This window comes from Melopsittacus undulatus, chromosome 6 (genome assembly GCF_012275295.1).
Source record: "Melopsittacus undulatus isolate bMelUnd1 chromosome 6, bMelUnd1.mat.Z, whole genome shotgun sequence".
NCBI lineage: Eukaryota > Metazoa > Chordata > Aves > Psittaciformes > Psittaculidae > Melopsittacus > Melopsittacus undulatus.
The window spans coordinates 43,357,484-43,377,317 of record NC_047532.1 but is presented as its reverse complement, the minus strand read 5'-3'; the positions used below and the strand labels follow the sequence as shown (position 1 = coordinate 43,377,317).

Genomic DNA, 19,834 nt, shown 5'->3' with positions numbered 1-19,834 from the left:
AGGATGAGTGACAGTGCCCCAACAGTAATTCTTAATTATTCTCCAACTTTGATAATTAATAACTAATAAGTCCTATCTAATCAAATGGGATTTCAAGTCCATGGTTTAAATTCAATTTATTGTACTTTCATAACAGTAATTTTTTCCTTTTCCTTTCCCTGAAGGCACCCACTGTCTTCAAATCTGGGAGGTGAAGATTAGGCTGACAGATGGTAACAGCAGAAGAATGATTATGAGTGTTAAAAACCTTGATATTTTCGCTTAGTACACCATTTTTCATGCAAATACTGACACAGCTATTAGCATCCATTTAAGAAAGTATAAAAATACATCATTTGGTTACAGTTTAAGTTATAATTCAATGTTTCATTAAAAATACTATGAAAGGATACTCTGAAAGGGATGAAAATCAATGATGTTTACATAACTTCTGCTGTTTTGCTCTTTAGGTTACTGTATGGCTATGAAAATGGGCTGCAGATCTTTTTATTCTGTTAAACTGAGTTGTTGCTCTGGATCAACTTTTGGGGATCTATCCTTACCAAAAGAATTAATTTACATCATGACTCACCACCTAGTGTTAAGGTAGTGTTAGTAAGGTAGTTTGTAAAGTAGTTAAGTGTTAACTCTCCTGGAGCTTCCCTCTACCTGTTTTCATAGAGTACTCACATATGGCTAAGGCTGAAAAACCTGTGATGAACCCAGCTGATTTATTTCTAGAGGTTAGCTTATGTCTAAATGTATACCTCATACATATACCCCTTATTGTGGGGACAAGGACTGTCAGTAACATGTGCTAGCCGAAAGCAAAAAGATTTTCATATAGATCATGGGGTATGTGTCCTCTTTTAATTCCAGTACATCAGAGTAAGAAAATAAAGAAATAAAGTCTACTCAGAGAAGTCTGAAGAACAGTCATGGGTAGTTAGAAAAAAAACCCAAAGCTGATCAGACATTTACCTCTAGTGGTGGTGGCTGCTGCTGACATTTCTTGGTGGCATGCTTCATTTTTGTCAGATGTTTGTGCTGTCTGTGGAGAGGGAAGAAACTTGTAATATAAAGAATTAGTACTTAAAAACTGAAAGTCTAATTTTGTTGCCAAAAAAAAGAGACTGCTATCACTTCATGCTAACCTTTGTCTACAGAAAGATTTCTGGTCTTGTGACACATAACAGTGTCCACAGAAAAGGAGAGATTATGAAATATTCAGGGAACGGCAACCCAAGCAGGGCATCCATAGGCAAGAACTAAGGCATTACTCACACTAACATATACAGATGATACTTGCAACATTTCTACGTTATATTTATTGTCAACATTTTCAGAAAAGGCAAGTTTAGAAAATGTCAAGATTTGTTTTTTGTTTTGCTTTCCCTAGGAAAATCAATTTTCTAAGCATTTCCATTGAAAATTACACTCTTTGCTATTAGAAGTAACACTTCGACTTATTTAAGTTTCACTACATTCACATCACTTTAAAAATGTGGCATAAATTGAAGAAAATTTCCCAAGGTCACAGTGAAATATGAAATAACCTATGTCTATTGAAATAATTTCAAAATCTTTCATTTGATTTGAGTATTACTCCCTGTGAACAGCATTACTTAGTTAGCTTAAAATCGAAATCAAATTCTTGCTTTAGAATGTCTTTTAAAAGTTTTCTCATTAAATATCTTGATAATTTTGAAATATTTTCCAAAGTGGTTTTGAGTAAAAAGACGTTCAAGAGACTCTTTTTCATGAGCGTCAGAGATTTAATATGTTATATTGCTATTTTAACCAAGAAAGGTGTAATTCAAAAGAACTTGACCAACTATAGCTATATTAATTTACCTCTTTCTTACAGACAGGCAAAAGGTACAAATCTTCTCCTTCTCATCACATCTATTGTCAGTTAACAAAATATAATAAGGCATATTATTCAAATATCATTGTAATGAAAATGCTGTTTTCATTACAAACTTTTACAAGTTTGAACATGCAGCCACATAATTTAGGAAATCAGTTAAGTGTTGCATTATGTATAAGCTGGGACAAGATAGTACACAGCTAGAAGCAGACAATAAAAAAAAAAGAAACTTAAATTTCTTATCAGACTGTAATAATGCACATTGGCTTACATGTTCTTCAGCTTGAGATCAAACACTTGGTAAGCATCAGGGGCTGAATTACCAAACTGTACCTTGATCAGCCCAAGCTGCATTTCTAGGATGAGAAATGTGCAAAACCTCTCCTTGCTTTCTCTTTTTTTTTTTTTTGCCTTTTACCTGAAATGTGGACATTGATCCCTACTCCCTGCAGCTTCTGACATACCATAAAGCAAGTGTTGGATATAGGAAGGTTGACTAACCTGGACAGATTGGTCTATAAAAATGGTAGTAGACTTTTATGAATGGTGAAAAAGAAACAGCACTGCCATCCAAACAGTGTTGCACTGTAAATAGTAATGGCTGGGTTGCAAGTATTGCTTGCAGGTTGCCTTTTTTATTCAGAGGTATCAAAACCTTCAGTGGGCCACTCATCACCTTTTTAATCCTATTAGCAGTAATGGAAAAACGACAACCCATTTTCCACAAATGTTCATTAGGTCTCTTTAAATTCATATAACATCCAAGATTAGAGTGCAAGCTTAGTCAAAGAACATCAGCTGGCTGTTAGTCGACCAAAAAAATCCAACCCTGTGTTAGAGAGCCATTGTCAATTACAGTTGTCAATTACCAGAGCAACAGAATATGAAAGTTTAAAAGGGTTTGGGGGGAAGGGGGGATGTGTGTTTGGTTGTTGGGTTTTTTTGAGATGTTGAAGCTTTTTTTTTTATTTCATCTGCACATGGGTGCATAACAAGATTATATTTTGAGTCCATGTTATGAAGGCAGACTTCACAGTAACTCCTAATAGCCATTACCTTTGTCTTTGATATCAGAAGCTACTTGTAAATGCTTTAAGATTTGAAACCCCTGTATAATAACCAGTAGCCCAGCTGATTTTGCAAACTCCTCCTGTAAAATTTCAGAGACTAATGTACATTTTTATGGTTGATATAGAGGGTTGGTGCGTGCGCTTGGCTGAGGAGCCACTGATGTGAGGCTACCAACTGAGGGCTTATGACTGAACGCCTCTAAGTCAGAGTCAGAATCCTGCCTAGACGTTTGATGTTGTGCTGTTGCGACATCGGTCACTTGAGATTGATGACAGTGTTGCTCAGAATGTATGGGTTAAAGCCCTTCCCGTATCTTCATTAGCAAAGACAAGCCATCCTCATAGGAGAAGGGCAACCCTAACTTCAAACCCGGGCAGATGGAGCTCATCTAGCCTTGTATGGTCTTCCATCCAAGAGAAGGACACTCTTATAAAACCTACGACCTGCGGACTTTGCTGTCACTGTCCAAGCTCACTAGCCCCTGGCAGTTGAACCTCAGGTGTAAAGGGTGGGGCCAGTTCTGCACAAGCTGCACCTTACCTAAAACATCCATTGAGCAGGCTGGAAAGGTTTACCCACGCTTGTCTGTATGGGCAGGAGAGGGTTGAAACGGCAGGTGACAAGGTGCACTGGAAGCTGCAGACCCAGCCTTGCATACGGGCAGATCAGGACTTCGGTCGCTTAAGATTGCCCCAGGAGATGACAGTTCTGATTGCAAACTTCCTGATTGCCTAAGCAGCCTTTTTTCCAACTGGATTTGCCTATCCCACATGCCCTTGGTCACTGTGCTTGTAGTAAGCCTGGGTCAAGCCCTTCCCAAATCTTCGCTCACGAAGCCAAGCCTTCATAGAGGGTAGGAAAGTGTAATTTCATGCAATAGCTAGAAGCTAATGCTAAAAAAATTCAAATTCCGAGTATATTACAGCTAGGTAGCCAGCAGGACAATTTACCTAAGGAAGCGATGAATAGACACCTAAAACCCCTATAGGAATTACTCATTTCATCTGAAGAGTGAATATTTTACATCTTTTCTTCCATAATGTAAAAATATTATAATCTCAAAAAGAATATAAAATCAGAACACTTTTTCTGAGGTGAAATATTTTGATATCTCTTTTCAACCTTACTTCAGGCTTTTTACCAGGTCCCATAATGTAACTTACCCACATCATCCTAGGAGGAGACATGTGAGAAATCTAGTGTGGAGAGTGTGAAAAAAAGCAGCTGCCTAAGCTCTAGAAAATAAAGAATTTGTGGTTTCATGGTGCAACAGTTAGGGCCTCCTGTGGTTTTTACTTTTCAAACATAAGTCAGCAGTCTTCATTTAGTCCTAAGTGACTAGGTCTTTTCTGAAGGGATACAGCCATACAGGATGCAGAGAGGGGCTATTCCTCAGTTTGGAGATAAGGATGTGCCTGCCATTGATCTCACACTATATGCTGACAAACAAAACTCAAGGGAGTATACATTACAAAATAATCAGACTAATGAGATTCTTATGTTAATGTTACCTCTTTAAACTGAAAGTATGCTTTCAGCTAAATACCTTTTCAGTGCCCTTCCTGGGCACCTAAATGAATAAAAGGATGATAATGGCACTTTCATTATTTTAGGAACATACTTAAACTTCAATGAAAGAGCTTTTGGGTGGCACAAAAGACACAAACACAAGTGTTTAAACAAAGAAAAATTTTTTGTGGACTATGTAAGAAATGAAAACATAAACCACACACCATGCTTCCATCTTAAATTAAAAAAAAAAGAAGAAACAAACCAAACCCAAACCAACCAAACAAAAAACCCATCAAAAACCAAATGGTAATGAGATTTACAAAACAGCAGTTACATTTCATCCTATGAGTGTACCATACAGTCTATTCCTGTACGTTATGAGGAAGAAACCTGCAGTAAAATTTGTGCCACCAGCAACTGAGAAATTTCTTTCAATTTGTGAAATAACACTTGTCTTTTGTGATAAGTATCATATCCTACAACAATGACTGACTAGTCTTTAGACACATATAGCCATCAACAACCTTGAGACAGCAATGTATTTAAAAATTTGGGGCTCTGTGGTCTTAATTACTTTAAACACTTGCATTTTCAAGGAAAATAAATTTATCCTTTGTGGGACATTGCATTTACTCATGAACTTGTGGAGTGGCCAGATTCTGATCTCATATTCTTCTGGACAGTTCTCAGGCCAGTAATCAGAAAGATGCAATATCTCAAGTCTAACAGAGGAATACAGTAAGACTTCCCCTTCAGATGTCCCCTTCTTAATTTGGCATTTGGTAGTAGGGAAAAAAACCCAAACAAGCAACAAAACATACAAAAAAGGAAAACTGGGGATGGAACCAGATGTCAAAATTTAAAGCAATGCAAAACACTGAAATATGCCAGTATTTGATCTAAGGAGTGTACAGAAATAGCATAGTGAGCATATGCTCATGTTCAAAGATAACATTTTTGATAACCCTCCCTAAACTTAGTTCAGCTCTGATTTACATATTTAAACGTTCTCCTTTTTTTGAATTACTTAAATCAGGGTCACCTTCAACTCTGGTACAGAAATATACACACAGCTTTCATTTATATAAATGTTTAACTGCAAATATCACACCTCAATTTTTACACAGTAAATCTATACCAAATTGTTCATTTTCTTATCCAGTTTTTTTTGTAATGTATATTTTCTTTCCCTGCATGTATGTCAAAACTCTGTCTACATAAACAATACTTGAATCTGATTCCTTCACATCTGAGTTCACTAATTGTTGGATCTCTTTTCTATTTACTCCATAATCTTCTCTTTTGAATTCCTCAGCAAAGTCCATCTTGGACAGAAGCAATCTAGCTGGTTTAAAGTTTTTATCAAAACTCTTACATTTCCAGGAATAATTTGGCAATATTTTAATTCTTCTAGTGCAAGCCATTTCTGCTAATCATTTCTAGCTAGCTCAAGTATTAGCCATGACTGCAGATCATTTGCTCTGGACAAAGCAATAGGGTGATCTAATAGCATAAATCACATAATTCCATTAAAAGCACTGGCAAATACCTAAAAATGCCCAATCACAAAACTATTTTAAAATATTGCAGAATATTATTATAAATGCAGATGTCTCTTTTTTTCTTGTTATGCATGGTATTGGCAGAAATCATGGTATTCATGGGAACCTCATAGGAACATTCACAATTTTACTTATAAAGAACAAATTTTAGAAGTCATGCCTTCCTGAGAAGCTAATTGTGGTTAACTATGATGAATAACCAAGGCCTAAGTACATTTTTGTAAGTGTAACATTTAAGCTACAACCGTTTCTACCTGGTTTTTGGCTAAAACACAAAGCTTTATGTCCAAGACAGCTTTGCTGTAGGCACATTTCCATTCAAAACTAGCTAGCCCTTTTGGCTCACTCATATCTTCAGCTGCACTGCTGACTTGGAGTATAACAGCCGACTGAAAAGGGAGCCTGACAGTACTGTGTACATAGAATCATATAATAGGGCTGGAAAGCATCTTAAGATCATCTCATTCCAACACCCCTGCCATGGGCAGGGACACCATGTACTAAACCAGATCATGTCTAAATCCTTCTTGCAACAGATGGAAAAAGTATCTTATTCCTTTAGGATTTTTTTAATTTATTATTTTTTTGCTAAAGCGAGCCCTGATTAGGCTCTTACAGTCAAAATTCCACATCAAGATATCACAGATAACTCTTATTAGGACAGATAGATCTCATGGCATTTGTGTGGGAAAAAAGCTGGAAATCTAATCAAGTTGAGGTTGGAGTTGTGCTGGTGTTCCCATTGTAATTATCCTCTGCAGGCCAGGGAAACTCGCCAAAGGCACTACTGTAGCTTTTTACAGCGGGTTACATACTTGCATTTTATATATGAATCTCTAAAGATACTTCAAGGCAATACTGGAGAAGTAAACTGCATTCATTGCCGTGCCAGTGGATATGCAGCGTCCATGGCTTTAAAGGTTTTCTCTTTACTAGGATGTTTTAAAAATCCTGCATCTATTCTTACACTCTGGTTACACTATGAAAAGCAAAAAAAAAAAAAAAATGCACAGTGTTAGAAATACAACATTCACACTATTATCATTCATGCTTTTGGTTAACTAAATCCCTAAGTTCACTTGTCAGTGTTAAGAAGCACCCACAGTGAATGCAGGCAACCATATCATTCAATGTGCTGAACATTGTCTATACCTGCATTCCTAGAAAGGCTCATGGCAGTGGATGAGCTCATTAAGACTACAAGGTTAGACAATCTTATGCTGGTTTCCTACTCAGTTCTTTGCAGTGGCTGCTGGAGGCATTTCCATAATGACAGGATCAAACAGGGATTAATTTTATTCTGTCCCACTATGAATATTAGATGCCAAAGTATTTGCAAGCATTGTGATAGTAACCACACCTTCTGTACACAGAATAACTGGGTTTTCAGAAGAATAAAATGACCCCTCAATTCTTTTCCACTCACTGCAGCTCCTGGTCCCTCCCACTAGCACAGTGACGGCCACTGAAATTCTTCACCTCACAGTAGAATCTGCAACAAAAGGTCCTTGAGAGTCAGCAGATCTAGTCACTCCTGTACCATTCCCTCAACTTGGCCCAACCCTTTCACTCACTCCAATCTTAGTACTGTTTTTATTTCACTTGCCCTTAACATAATGTTCTGTATTATCCACTTCACTCCCTCCAAAATCTGGAGCTCACACATGTAGCCATTCCCACCCAGAGGTGAGAGCACAGGAGCCATCCAGAAGAGGGTGGCACCATGGAGCACCCACTGACAATTCACCCAGGAAAAGCAACTTTAGCTGCAAGGAGAGAGAGAAGCAGAGACAAAGGCACATGAAGGCTGGAAGTGCGCAAGGTCCATACTCGTTTGCCTTGGAAGATGCATGCAGCAGAGCTATTAGAGGAAATCTATTTTACATCAGGGTATACTGAACAGTGTTAAGTCTTCAGCAGCTCTACAAACAATGGTTTGAGAAGACATCATTAAAACAAGAGATTTAGACTTGAATGCTGTAAATTTTAGAAGTGGCACCAGTGAGATAGCCTCAAAGTACTGCACTGAGAGTTGATTAAAATTTTACTGATGCAATAATGGTTAGGACTTCATCAGGCTTTAATAATCTGATGGAAACTCTTTTTCCCTGTGTATTTATCTTCTCAGCCCTTGAGAAGGGGACTAGCAAATACTTGAGTTAAAATGACATAAACACAATGTTTGGCTTTTACTACCAAGACTGAGGAATATATCCAAAAAGGAATAAACATACTCTTTTGAAATGTAATATTTAGTCATTTTTTACCAAATAGAAGGAATCATTTACCAATTCAGTGGTTTTAAAGAAAATACCCTTATTTTATGAAAGTCACTCAGTGCATTAAAAAAGCCTGCTTGTCTGGTAGTGTGGATGAAGGCCAGACATATTTATTTTCTTATGTGCGCATATGTTTGTTAACATCTGAGAAAAAAATAAAATGCAGATATCCCAGAACTCTATATACAAGGCAAGTAATTTTATTTATGATAAATGTTCATCATTCACAGCAAATAATTTTTTCTATAGTTTATGTTAAAGAAGCATTTCCAGCTCTGTAAAGAGAGAACTTCAAAATTAGCAATCCGCATACTTTCTATTTACAAAATCTTCCTTCACTTTAGACGCATACAAAACTACTCCAATCCCCATCAAGAAATGAAATAAAAGCAGTATAGTATTTTTAGACCTAGTTACTACTTCCAGTTTATGACAAAATTACTGTAAGATCATTGCAGGCCACCTCTAGGTATGAAACTATGAAGCAATCTGAAGATGACTGTCTTCAGTGTTGTATGACTTGTATCTGTATATTAAAGATCATCACCTGTGGCATGAAACTTTCTTTGCTATCTGGAAATGTGGTGTAGTGAAAAATCTTAGCAAGTGGTTGTAATTTGGGCTTGTAGGAAGACCAAAATAAATAAGATCAGTTAGGTCCTGTAAAGAAATTTGGCATGTACCCAAAGGAAAATAAGTTTCAGATTTAGTCCCTAATCTCTAATGAATAACCTTTACTAAAACAATTACTAAAACAAGCTAATACTTTGCAATGGTATTACTAAGCATATGAAGTTTCCATCAGTTTGGAAACCAAGCATGTTTTCATCAAATTGAAATGTTCCGCAACTTGGAGGACTAGCGTAGATTGAAGAAAGTCAGACAGACATACCTAGAATTCTATGGATGTGCCTGGAAAATATTAGTACAGCAGCATCAATCAATTTCTTCAGTTCTTCTAAAAACCAGTTTATTCAAAATTAACAATGGGAAAATTGAAATTATTCTATAACTTAGACTTGCCTATGAAACCTTCCAGAACTATAGAATTTAAAGGTAGCAAATGTAATTGTGGATGACATAATATAGCATAAACGAAAGGAGTCTAGAAGCAATGGTAAAAAGCATCTCCAGTAAAACCTCACTGAAATGTGGTCAGTGATTAAAAACCAGACCAAACCAAACACCCAACATAAAATGCATAACTATACTCAAGTCCTGAATAATGACTTCTCTGACTGCTATTAAACTGGTAAGTGCCACAGCAATACAGCACATAAAGTTAATTTTTTTTAATAATCTCAAACACAATAAAAATGAGACATTTGCAAGTTTACTGTGCTCATAAAAAAGAAAAGCATAATTTAAAAACATAATTTAAAAGTCCTATATTTGAGTTCCACTTCTTCGGGAAGGTTTCAAGTCTTAGAAGCATAAAATAATGAAAAGAACTGCCTTTTCTTTGTTTCCTTATTCATTTATATCCAAAAGCCTACCAATGTTTCATTCATCTGCATCAAATAAAGTTCAGGGGAGTCTGGGTTTGTTTGCTTTCTTTTCTCTTAGGAAAGCTGACCTGGTTATTGAACCTGTTTCTGTAGTAAATTCATAGAATATAACTTCCTTGTGTTGTTAATTTCCACATCATTCACAAATTGCACAGTTCTGCTTTCCTATTTTCCTATAAAAATCTGCTTATATGAAACCCTTAAATGGAAAAGTGAAGTTGAAGAAAAACCTTTCTGTCATACCTACACTACGAAGACTAATTTAGTGTTTAATAGGACAAATAAGTAAATATGTATTGAATATCTAGTCATTAAACTGTCAAATAATTATGTTTGGCTTAACAGTTCAGTTGCCTTCATTTATTTACCTGTCTTCACTTACCTAGAATAGTATATCATACTCTTAATCATTTATCTTTTAAATATCAGACATTTTAATAACTGCCTAGTGCCACCCTATTTTCAGTATATCATTTTATTACAGAAGGATGTGTTTTACAAATACAAAATCTCACAGGTTGCCTTCAGATAAGTGTCACCCTTAAATGAAAGAGTATTTATAATGAAACTGATAATTACATTGCACACAAAAGAAAATGCAGTGTAAGGAAAAGGAGTCCACTGCACCAGAGTTGTGTGTTAGCAACAATGGGAGTAAAAGGTTAGCTCTTATCTTACTAAATTCAATGGCAAGTTTGCCACCACAAGCTAATGAACAGGCAGTTACTTTCCCAATACACTAGGTCCTCTGTAAACAGTTGGACTAACCTCAAAGTTGGCTTTTTAAGCCTTAAATATATATTTATGCAAACAGCCACTGTTTCCTACAATAGGTGGGAAATACTTCAAGTGTTAGTCAGCTGAAAGAATAGTTATAGCTCTTGCAGTTGTGCCAGCAGCAAATATGTTTTCCAGGAGGCATTTTCTGTAGCTTTCACATTTCATTGTTGCTGCATTTCCATGTTTTGAGGTTTCACTAAAGTAATAAAAATATGTATATTTCTTTACTTAAAAACAAAACACACAAAAAAGGAAAGAACTAAATATATTGAGCATTTTGCATTCACAGCAAATTATGATTCATGATATTCCTCTCTTTATTTTGTTCATTATCTGGGTTCTGAAAAGTAAGTATGCTTCTGCCTCAGTAATACAGCACATGGTAAAACTGATTTCTCTGTGATCAGAATCTTTCATTCTTTACTTGCTTGTTTGTTTTTAAGAACAATATTGCTCTTCATTTATGCTGTATAATAAAAGTGTGTATAATGTAATAACTTCTTGGTTGTGTTCTTTGTATCACTGACATTTAGGACATTAATTTAAAATAGCATAATGGTTTCACAGATTGTTTTCAAATAATAGCAGATGGTCAGTTTCACTCCTAGCTAGTATTTCTAGAGCATTTTTTTCTCCTAGAAAGACTTTGTAAGGGTTAGAGATACATTATTTAGAAAATTATATCAATTGGAATATGTACTTAAATGCTTTGAAAGTAAACTGCCATTTATTAAGAAGTTATTATTATTATTGTCCAGTAAGTCTTTTGATAAAGGAGAATTAAAGCTGTGGAGCCTGGGTACATGACAGCTGTAAGATGGTTTATTTACCCTTATCTGTACCAGCCAAAGGCCATGGGTTATCAGATGGCTTATTGAACATGTTCTCAGTCTACCACAGGGTTTTAGGTGACAAAAATAAATGTTGCCATGAGAATTGTTTCTGAGCATGAACTCTGAATGGGAATACACTCTCAAGGTGTTCACTTGGAATTCTCCATGGAAAAAAAAAAAATAGATTAAGAAGTATGTTTTGAAGATTGTGCATTTTGCTTGCTTGACCAGGAAAGATAACAGACTGGGTATGCTAGTTTGGGTTGAGACAGAGTTAGGCTTCTTCACAGTAGATAATATGGGACTGCGTTTTGGATCTGAGCTGGAAACAGTGTCGATAACACACTGATGTTTAGTTGTTGATAAACAGTGCTTGCACAGAGCCAAGGCTTTTTCTGCTTCTCATACCACCAGTGAGTAGGCTGGGGGGATAAGAAGAGGGCACAAGAAGTTGGGAGGGGACACAGCCATGACAGCTGACCTTCAACTCGCCTAAGGGATATTCCATACTCACTTTCAGCTCAGAGAAGGAGAAGGAAGCTGTGGGACATTCAGAGTGATGGCCCTTGTCTTCACAAGTCACCATGACATGTGATGGAACCCTGCTTCCCTGGAGATGGCTGAACACCTGCTTGTTTGTGGGCAGTAATGAATGAATTTCTTAGTTTGCATTGCTTGTGTGTGGCTTTTGCTGTATCTATTAAACTGTCTTTATCTCAGCCTATGAGTTTTCTCACTTTTACTCTTCCAGTTCTCTACCCCATCCTATTGGGGTTGGAGTGAGTGAGCAGATGTGTGGGGCTTCATTGCCAGCTGGGTTTAAACTGTGACACTGTGTAAAAGAGATCAGCCCTCTGAATACAGCATGAGTATTTTCATCATCTATAAAAGAGATGAGATCAATAGTTAATTACCTCATGAAGCGGTTGTGAGAACTGCCTAATGACTCTGTGCAAAGAGTATACTCTACTGACCAGTTAAGGCAGATCAAAATCTGTTCTTATTTAAGATGTGTCAATGCCTCAATATGAAGGTGCGACTTGCTCAACAAAGCATGCTAGACACCTCCCCAAGGCAATGAAAACAGTGATTAAGAAGTGGCACTTTGGAACAGTCTTGCACAACTTCAAGAAAGGTGCAAACCATGAGACATGTACATAGTGTTAACCCACATTCCAGTCTGCACTGCAGCATCAGTGCTACCATTATGCAGCCTGTCTGTGCTGCTACTGATAGAGGTGCCACATGTTATACAGGACTACTGTTATGCCTCCATTCTGCTGCCAGGACATACCTTTAAATTACTTTTTTCTTTTTTTTAATTAATAAATTAATAAAACAAAGCATTTATTGAACTACAAGATTTATATACTACTTTGTGTCCACAAACTAAATGAATCATTACTTATCTGCTAAAAAAAAATGTTTAGTATGTCTTGGATACTAAATATAAAAATATTTTTTAATATCATGTTTATATACATTTTTAGTTTTTTTCTTACCCTTCTTTGAAATTATATTTTATATTTGCAGATGAATCATTATGCTAAATTCTCCTTGGCACACAAACTCATATCTTCTTACAAGTCAGTTGGCTGCTTGATAGTGCATCACTGCATTTGGAAAACCACAGCTGGTGAGAACTGGCACATCATGGAAAAAACACAGAGCATGTCAAATATTTTAAGTTCTGAAGTGGGTGGTTGGGGAAAGACAGCGGAGAACCCTTGTCAAACAAAAAGTGTATAGATAGAAATATATAGAAGTTACTCTCTGCCAAGGAGTTCTGGATACTTCCAGAATGCTGCCTACAGAGTGTACTTTAAACTCTCCTAAGAAAAAAAGCCTGAAATACAGTTACCTCTGAAGAAAAGTCTCACCCTGGCATGCAGTGATTATACTTCTGCCCTCTCTTCAGCTGAATTCACTGTGAAAGCTTCAGGGCACTTGCAAGGCACACTTATAGGCACATTCCTTGTGCACTGGTGGGCACTGATTGATAGTCTCAGTGTGTTTCCTAGCAGATGGAAATCACAGCATGCAACACATAAAAAGAGATACAGTGGAGTTACCAGTGTGTCAAAAACCTGTCTGCTTAGAAGCTTAAAAGCTGAAACAAGATAGGCATTAGGTCTCCACTGTAAGAAATTATTATTCTCTGTTGCTGTTTCTTAGTGACAATTATCTGTTGAGCCATGCTTACAACAGAGGTCTGAAAATATAAAACATGGTGGAAAAAAAATACCATCTATAGCACTGGCTATCGATACTTCCAGTTGTTTTCGTCCTACAGCCAGCAGTGACACTACCATCTCTGGATGACAAAAGTCATGACTCTAGCAATGAAGTCTAGAAAGACTGGACTGGCTGCATCTATGTGAGAAGACCAAAGGCTCAAGTAGTTTATCATTTCTGGACAAGACAGCTTCATTTATACTATACCTGATAGTGATTCTGCAGACACACCCAAGGACACATTTTCACTGTAGCACCTGGAATGCAGCCTCCTTCCCTAGCAAACTTTAAAGTGTGAAGCCAGTGGGATTTATGATGATGCCCAATGAATTTTGGGCTGATTTTATTTTAAAAAGAGCTCTCTTTAACATTGCTAAGCAGTAAAGCAAAACTTCGTTACTTAAAGATCAACTGCAGTGTGCCCAGGTGGTCAAGAAGGCCAATAGCATCTTGGTTTGTATCAGAATTCGTGTAGCCAGCAGGACTGGGGAAGTCATTGTTCCCCTGTACTCAACACTGGTTTGGCCACACCTCGAATGCTGTGCTCAGTTTTGGACCATTCATTGCAGGAAAGACACTGAGGTTCTCCAGTGCATCCCAAGAAGGGCAACGAAACTGGTGAAGGCTTTGGAAAACAAGTCTCATGAGGAGTGGCTGAAAGAAGTGGGGCCGGTTAGTCTGGAGACACGAAGGTTGAGGGAATACCTTACCGCTCTCTACAACTACCTGAAAGAAGGTTGTAGGGAGGGGGATGCCGGTCTCGTCTCTTAAGAAACAAGCAATAGAACAAGAGAAATGCCCTCAAACTGCACCAGGGGAGGTTTGGTTTAGGTTAGATATTAGGAAAAATTTCTTCCCTGAAAGGGTTGTCAAGCATTGGAACATGCTGTCCAGGGAAACAGCAGAGTCACCACCCCTGGAGGCATTTAAAATAGGTGTGGATGTGACACAGGAACATGGTTTAATGGTGGATTTGTCAATAGAAAGTTAATGGTAGGACTTGATGGCCTTAAGGGTCTTTTCTAACCTAAATGATCCCATTCTGTAATCTCATTTAAATTTAGAAATGTACAAAATATGCCTGCCTCTATATGAACTAGTTTTCTGGGTCCCCATTCTAGACAATAGAAATCTAACTGATTTATTCAGTAGGCTGTGGGGTACAATTTGTTTGCCCAAATGCAGGCACCTACTTTAGGATGGTGTGGAGTATACTTTAAACAGCAATGGCTAGCTTTTTTTGTTTGGTATAAAAAAGAACATCTATATCACTTGCATGTGCCTATGCTATATTCCTTGTATAGTCACCTGAATACTATCCTAAAAGACCCATACATTTCAAGTACAGGTTAGAATACTTTATGGACATCCCACTAAGGCAAAAATACTTTTTGCATAACTTCATGCTTTAGTTCATAATCTAACCACCTGTCGTGGTTTAAACTAAATCTGCACAGTTCCCCCTTTGTTTCCCCTCCCCCCCCTCACTTTCCCACTCCCGGAGGGATGGGAAGGAGAGCCAGAGGAATACAACTCCCACGGATTGAGGTAAAATCAGTCCAGCAATTAAGGTATAACACAAAACAATACCGGTACCAATAAAAAATCAATGTTAAAGGAGACAAACAGGGAGAGAGAATACGATACCACCCGCCGCCAAGAGGCCAGCCCGGCAGAGAGAGCTAACCCCTCCCCTCCTGGTCAGCTTCCAGTCCCCTCCCCGAGCAGGACGTGCTGTGGTATGGAATACCTCCCCGACTAGCCCAGACCAGGCGCCCTATCTCTCCCTCCTCCCTGGCAGAGCGTGAGCTACTGCTGAACCCATGACACCACCCTATGGGCAAGTAGTGGCCTTCAAAGAAAGAATGTCCTCAAGTGCCTCTGACAGAGCTTGTAACAGCCTTTTGCAGACACCATGGTAAGAATACTGGACTTACTCTTTAGATATCAATATGTTTTGTCCTGTTGAATTCACAGAGCATTTTAATATGGAAAGCTATCACTTCAATAGAAAAGGCCCTGGAAATAGAAATGTTCATGTGGACCATTCATTTTTGGAACAGTTAATTATAATTGATCCTTACACAATGAATACTAAAGAAGAATTATTATTAAAAATGAATAATAAGAATGAATGACAATGGTGTGTTTATTAGGCTATCAACAATTAATAGGGATTTGCCATTTATTGTAAATACTGTTGCTGTTTCTGCTGCAGATTTGAATGGCACAATATATACGGTAATTTTATATGAAACAGCACCAATTACAGCATGGCTTTTACAATAGAGTAAGAGCAAATGATTCTATGAACTTTTACATTTCATTCATTGTTAGCAAAACCTGCAATGTAAACACAATGTAATGAAGGGAATAAAGAAGTTTTGTGCAATTCTAATAACTTTGGCTAGTAATCTAGTATTAGGCAATCACATGGAAGAAATAAATGCAGTGGGGCAGAAATAAAGGCAGGCAAGTCAGCATTAGGATGGAACAGAAAAAAGGGTATCAGGGTTTGCTAACTATCAATGTCAGCTGAAAAGTGCCATGGAAAGGAAGGAGAGGCAGAGTAACATCACTGCAGAGAATAAAGGCTTGTTTGAGCTTATGCTAGCAACAGAAATACAAAATTTTCAAACTATGAGAAAAGCTAACCAGAAGGACACATATGATGACTTTCACAACAGGAAAATTCAGCTTAACCACCTTGTATTGGACTATAGCTTTTATTAAAGTCTAAGTCTGTATTTTTCTGGAGAAATAGTCTGCAATATACGATCACTATTCCTTTGGAAAAACATAGTCGTCTGCCTTGCAACAGTGAAGACCTTGCATTTCAATTGTATTTATAAAAAATATTATTTAATGCACATACACAGGAGTTATATTGACTGGCCTAAAAAAACCCCACATACTAAAAGGCTGAAACTGAATTTCAAAACCAAGGATTTTCAGGTATTTAAGTATTCCAAAGGTTTGGAAATTTGTCATGTACACCAGTAATCTATCAGAATGTTAACACTACATAGGGCAGCCAATTTCAAAGTAAAATTATTTCTGATATATGTTCCAACCATAATAATTTGTGAATTAAATTAAAGACATATTACCAAGATAAGCAGGTAAAATACATATGATTTAGTTAAAAAAAAAGAAAAAAAAGAAAAAAAAAACTTTTGGGGTTTTAATCATCGTACTACTTCAAGAGAATTGCCTCTAATCTGTCCAAAACATTTAACAAAGAGTCTTGAAAATTTTAGAAGAAAAAAAAAGCCAATTTTTAAAAATGTTTTAAATAATTCTACTATCTTATCAGAAGCTGCAACTTTAATTTTAATAATCAGTGTTTCCAGAACTGCCTAAGATGAACCTGCAGTGCACACAGATGGCAAGTCATTTGAGTGAGAAAAATGGGAACTGGCCCATCTATGGATCCCTAGAGGGTGCCATGACCCATTAGCAGAGAAAAGACGACCTTTACTGAATAATAATTGAGAACTATTACTAAGATAATTACAAAACCAACTGACTGCCAGAAGGCCTAGACCTTGGATCCTCAATTTATACAGCAACAGCTCATGATGTGCACAGAAAAAAAAAACGCACTTAGGGTTCACAAACACCTTAGCCTCAACATCTGCCTGCCATCTAAAGAAAATTATCTGGTATTAATTAATTTGAGCACTGTAGTCATTGCAGAGGTAGACTGCATCACAAAGCAGACACTTAACCTGAAGTTATGCTTTTGTCCAGTTTGTATTAACAAAGCAGAATAATATAAAGTAAATTAAGTTGTTGCAGGTCACAACATGAAAATGAATTAGCTTAATTCTCTTTAACAGGAGGCATGATTGAAGCTCTGTACTGGATGTCATACTGGTAAGAATGATAAAGGCTCTTCTTAAAAATGTTTTGCAAAATGCTGCTATCACATTTTCTAATGTATACACCTTCAACCTCTTTTTCAGATTCTTTCCTCTACAGGAAGAAGGAGAATTTATTGGCCTTTGAAGGAGAAACTTTTCATGTGCTTTTTGTTATTTGTTTGTTTCCCAAAGAAGAATTTCTGGGAGCAAAACTATTACAGAATATCTGTTCTGAGATACCACTAATCCTCTGAAGGTGAAATCCTGGACAGCACCAAAAATCAACAAAAAATCCATTTCTCCCATGTCTTCTGCAGAGAATGTATAAGAATGTATAAGAGATAAAGCCAGCATGCCATATGTCTTGCTGATGAGATTTCCAAAATTATTCTTCCTTCCATTTGAAGGATATTTTGATGATTTTGAAAGCAGAATGATTTAACAATTTAGGTTTCACTCCTGGAACTGGTATTTGGGAATGTAGAACATCAGAAATAACCAGCACCCAAAAAAAATCATACCTATCCTTCCACCTTTAGAAGGAAACAGCTGAATTACTGCGACAAAATGCTTTGGATAAAATGTTCTTTCACAAAAGCTATTTCATGATTTTTAACTCTCAGTTAATGATTTTTAACTCTGAGTCCCATGCTTTGGACTCTTTAAGGACTCTTCACTAAAAGGAGTGTTACAGGTAGTCATTCTTCAAGGGAGACAATTTAAGTCACAGCATGAAATTTATATAAAATTCAATTCACATTTGAGACCTGTAGTAAAAAAGAGCTGCCAACACCGACAAAACACTTGTTCTGCATGACAGAAATGCTGATAGAGACAATTTCTTACCCAAGTAGTACCTATATAATAGGATGTGGTAGAAAGAGAAGATAATGCATTCAGTTTACAAGATGTACAAACTAGGATTCAAATTCATGGAGAATGAAAAAAAAAAATAAAATAAACTAACTGCACTCTCAGGTGAACTATTTGCCCCCAAATTCAAATGTGCAAGCAACCAGGTCTTGAGGACACTGTGACACTTCCACTGAACCTCAGGCTTCCCACCAGCTGGCAGGTCAAACCCACAGAATGGATTGGGTTGGGCTTGAAGGTTTAGATCAGTCAGGCTGATAGTTTTTACAACTCTGCCTTTGAAGGGGAAGTTTTCTGGGGGAAGTAAAAGCACTGCTGGCCTTTCTGTGGGAAATGCTTCCTCTTCTCACTGTCCTGGCTATAACAAAATGCAGATCAGAAGCAATGAGAGCATGGAGGTAGTTATGATCACAGTATTGACCATGAAAAACTTTTTCAGGATAGACAGGAGTAGAGAAAAGCCAATTGTCAACAACCTGCCCATACGGGTTTAAGTTTGGAGTAACCAAAGCATCACATTCTCAACATCCTTCATAATAGCTTGAACAGGAAAGTTTTACGCTGGTATGCTTCATTTGTTTACAAAGACCACAGCTTAGAAGACAACATAACTTTCTTCAGAATCTTTAGCAATTTATTCCAGCCAACAGTCTAGAGTCACAGTTATTTATTGTATTTTTCTCCTGATGGGATATTAATAAAATATGAAAAAAGCCCAACAAACCAAACCAACTGAGTTAATGTATCTTCTGGGAGAAAAGACTTCAGTGGCTATCAGAAATGGAAAGAAAGTAAATACCCAATAAGACCAAGTGAATCAAAACAAAGAGTGGAATCACTTGCATTCTGGTAGTAAGAGCTGAGGAAGATACGCATAACAAGGCAGAGTGGACATAAGGGCAGAGTAGGTACACACATTTTCATATTGAATCAGTGATGCAACAGTAGCTGACACTCTTCTCAGAAAATAATCCTCTAAGTTCCTTCATTGGTCATTTTGGACATGGCTACTGTATGCCAACCCCACCCCACCACTTCTTGCTGTTATATACCCAATACAATCTCCATGCACAGTGCCCTTGGAACCAAGGAAGCACATTACTCTGGGAGAGGAGCTATTGTACCTGCCTGGTGGTACCTTCTACCCAGTGCTTTATGGGGAATCCATCCATGTAAATTCACACTAAAGACAGTCCGTTCTCTGTGGATTGCATCTTTGTGCTGTAACGAATCCTAGGAAGGTTGTCTTTATAAAATTTTCTGGCAATCATCCTATTTCTATCAATAACCCCTGTGGTATAGCATGTTTTCAAGCACTCTTCCCTCAAAAGATTGAAGATGTAAGATGTAGTTCCCTTACGCAGCTTTTGACTGTTGTGGTAGAGATCAATAAAAATCTGATGATGTTCTATCATCCTTGACTGGACCCCTGGTGCTAATTAGGAGTTGGATATTGCACATTCAGA

General features: G+C 37.2%; 1 protein-coding gene across 1 annotated transcript in view; it reads right to left on the bottom strand.

The window, feature by feature from the left end:
- Window positions 1-942: 942 nt before the first annotated feature.
- Window positions 943-19,834, bottom strand: part of NAALADL2 (N-acetylated alpha-linked acidic dipeptidase like 2) — a 634,909-nt gene continuing 616,017 nt past the window's right edge. The window contains exon 14 of the mRNA XM_031047101.2: window positions 943-1,030. Within this exon, the coding sequence (XP_030902961.2) occupies window positions 949-1,030 (82 nt within the window). The 3' untranslated portion in view covers window positions 943-948. The remainder of the gene's footprint in view (window positions 1,031-19,834) is intronic.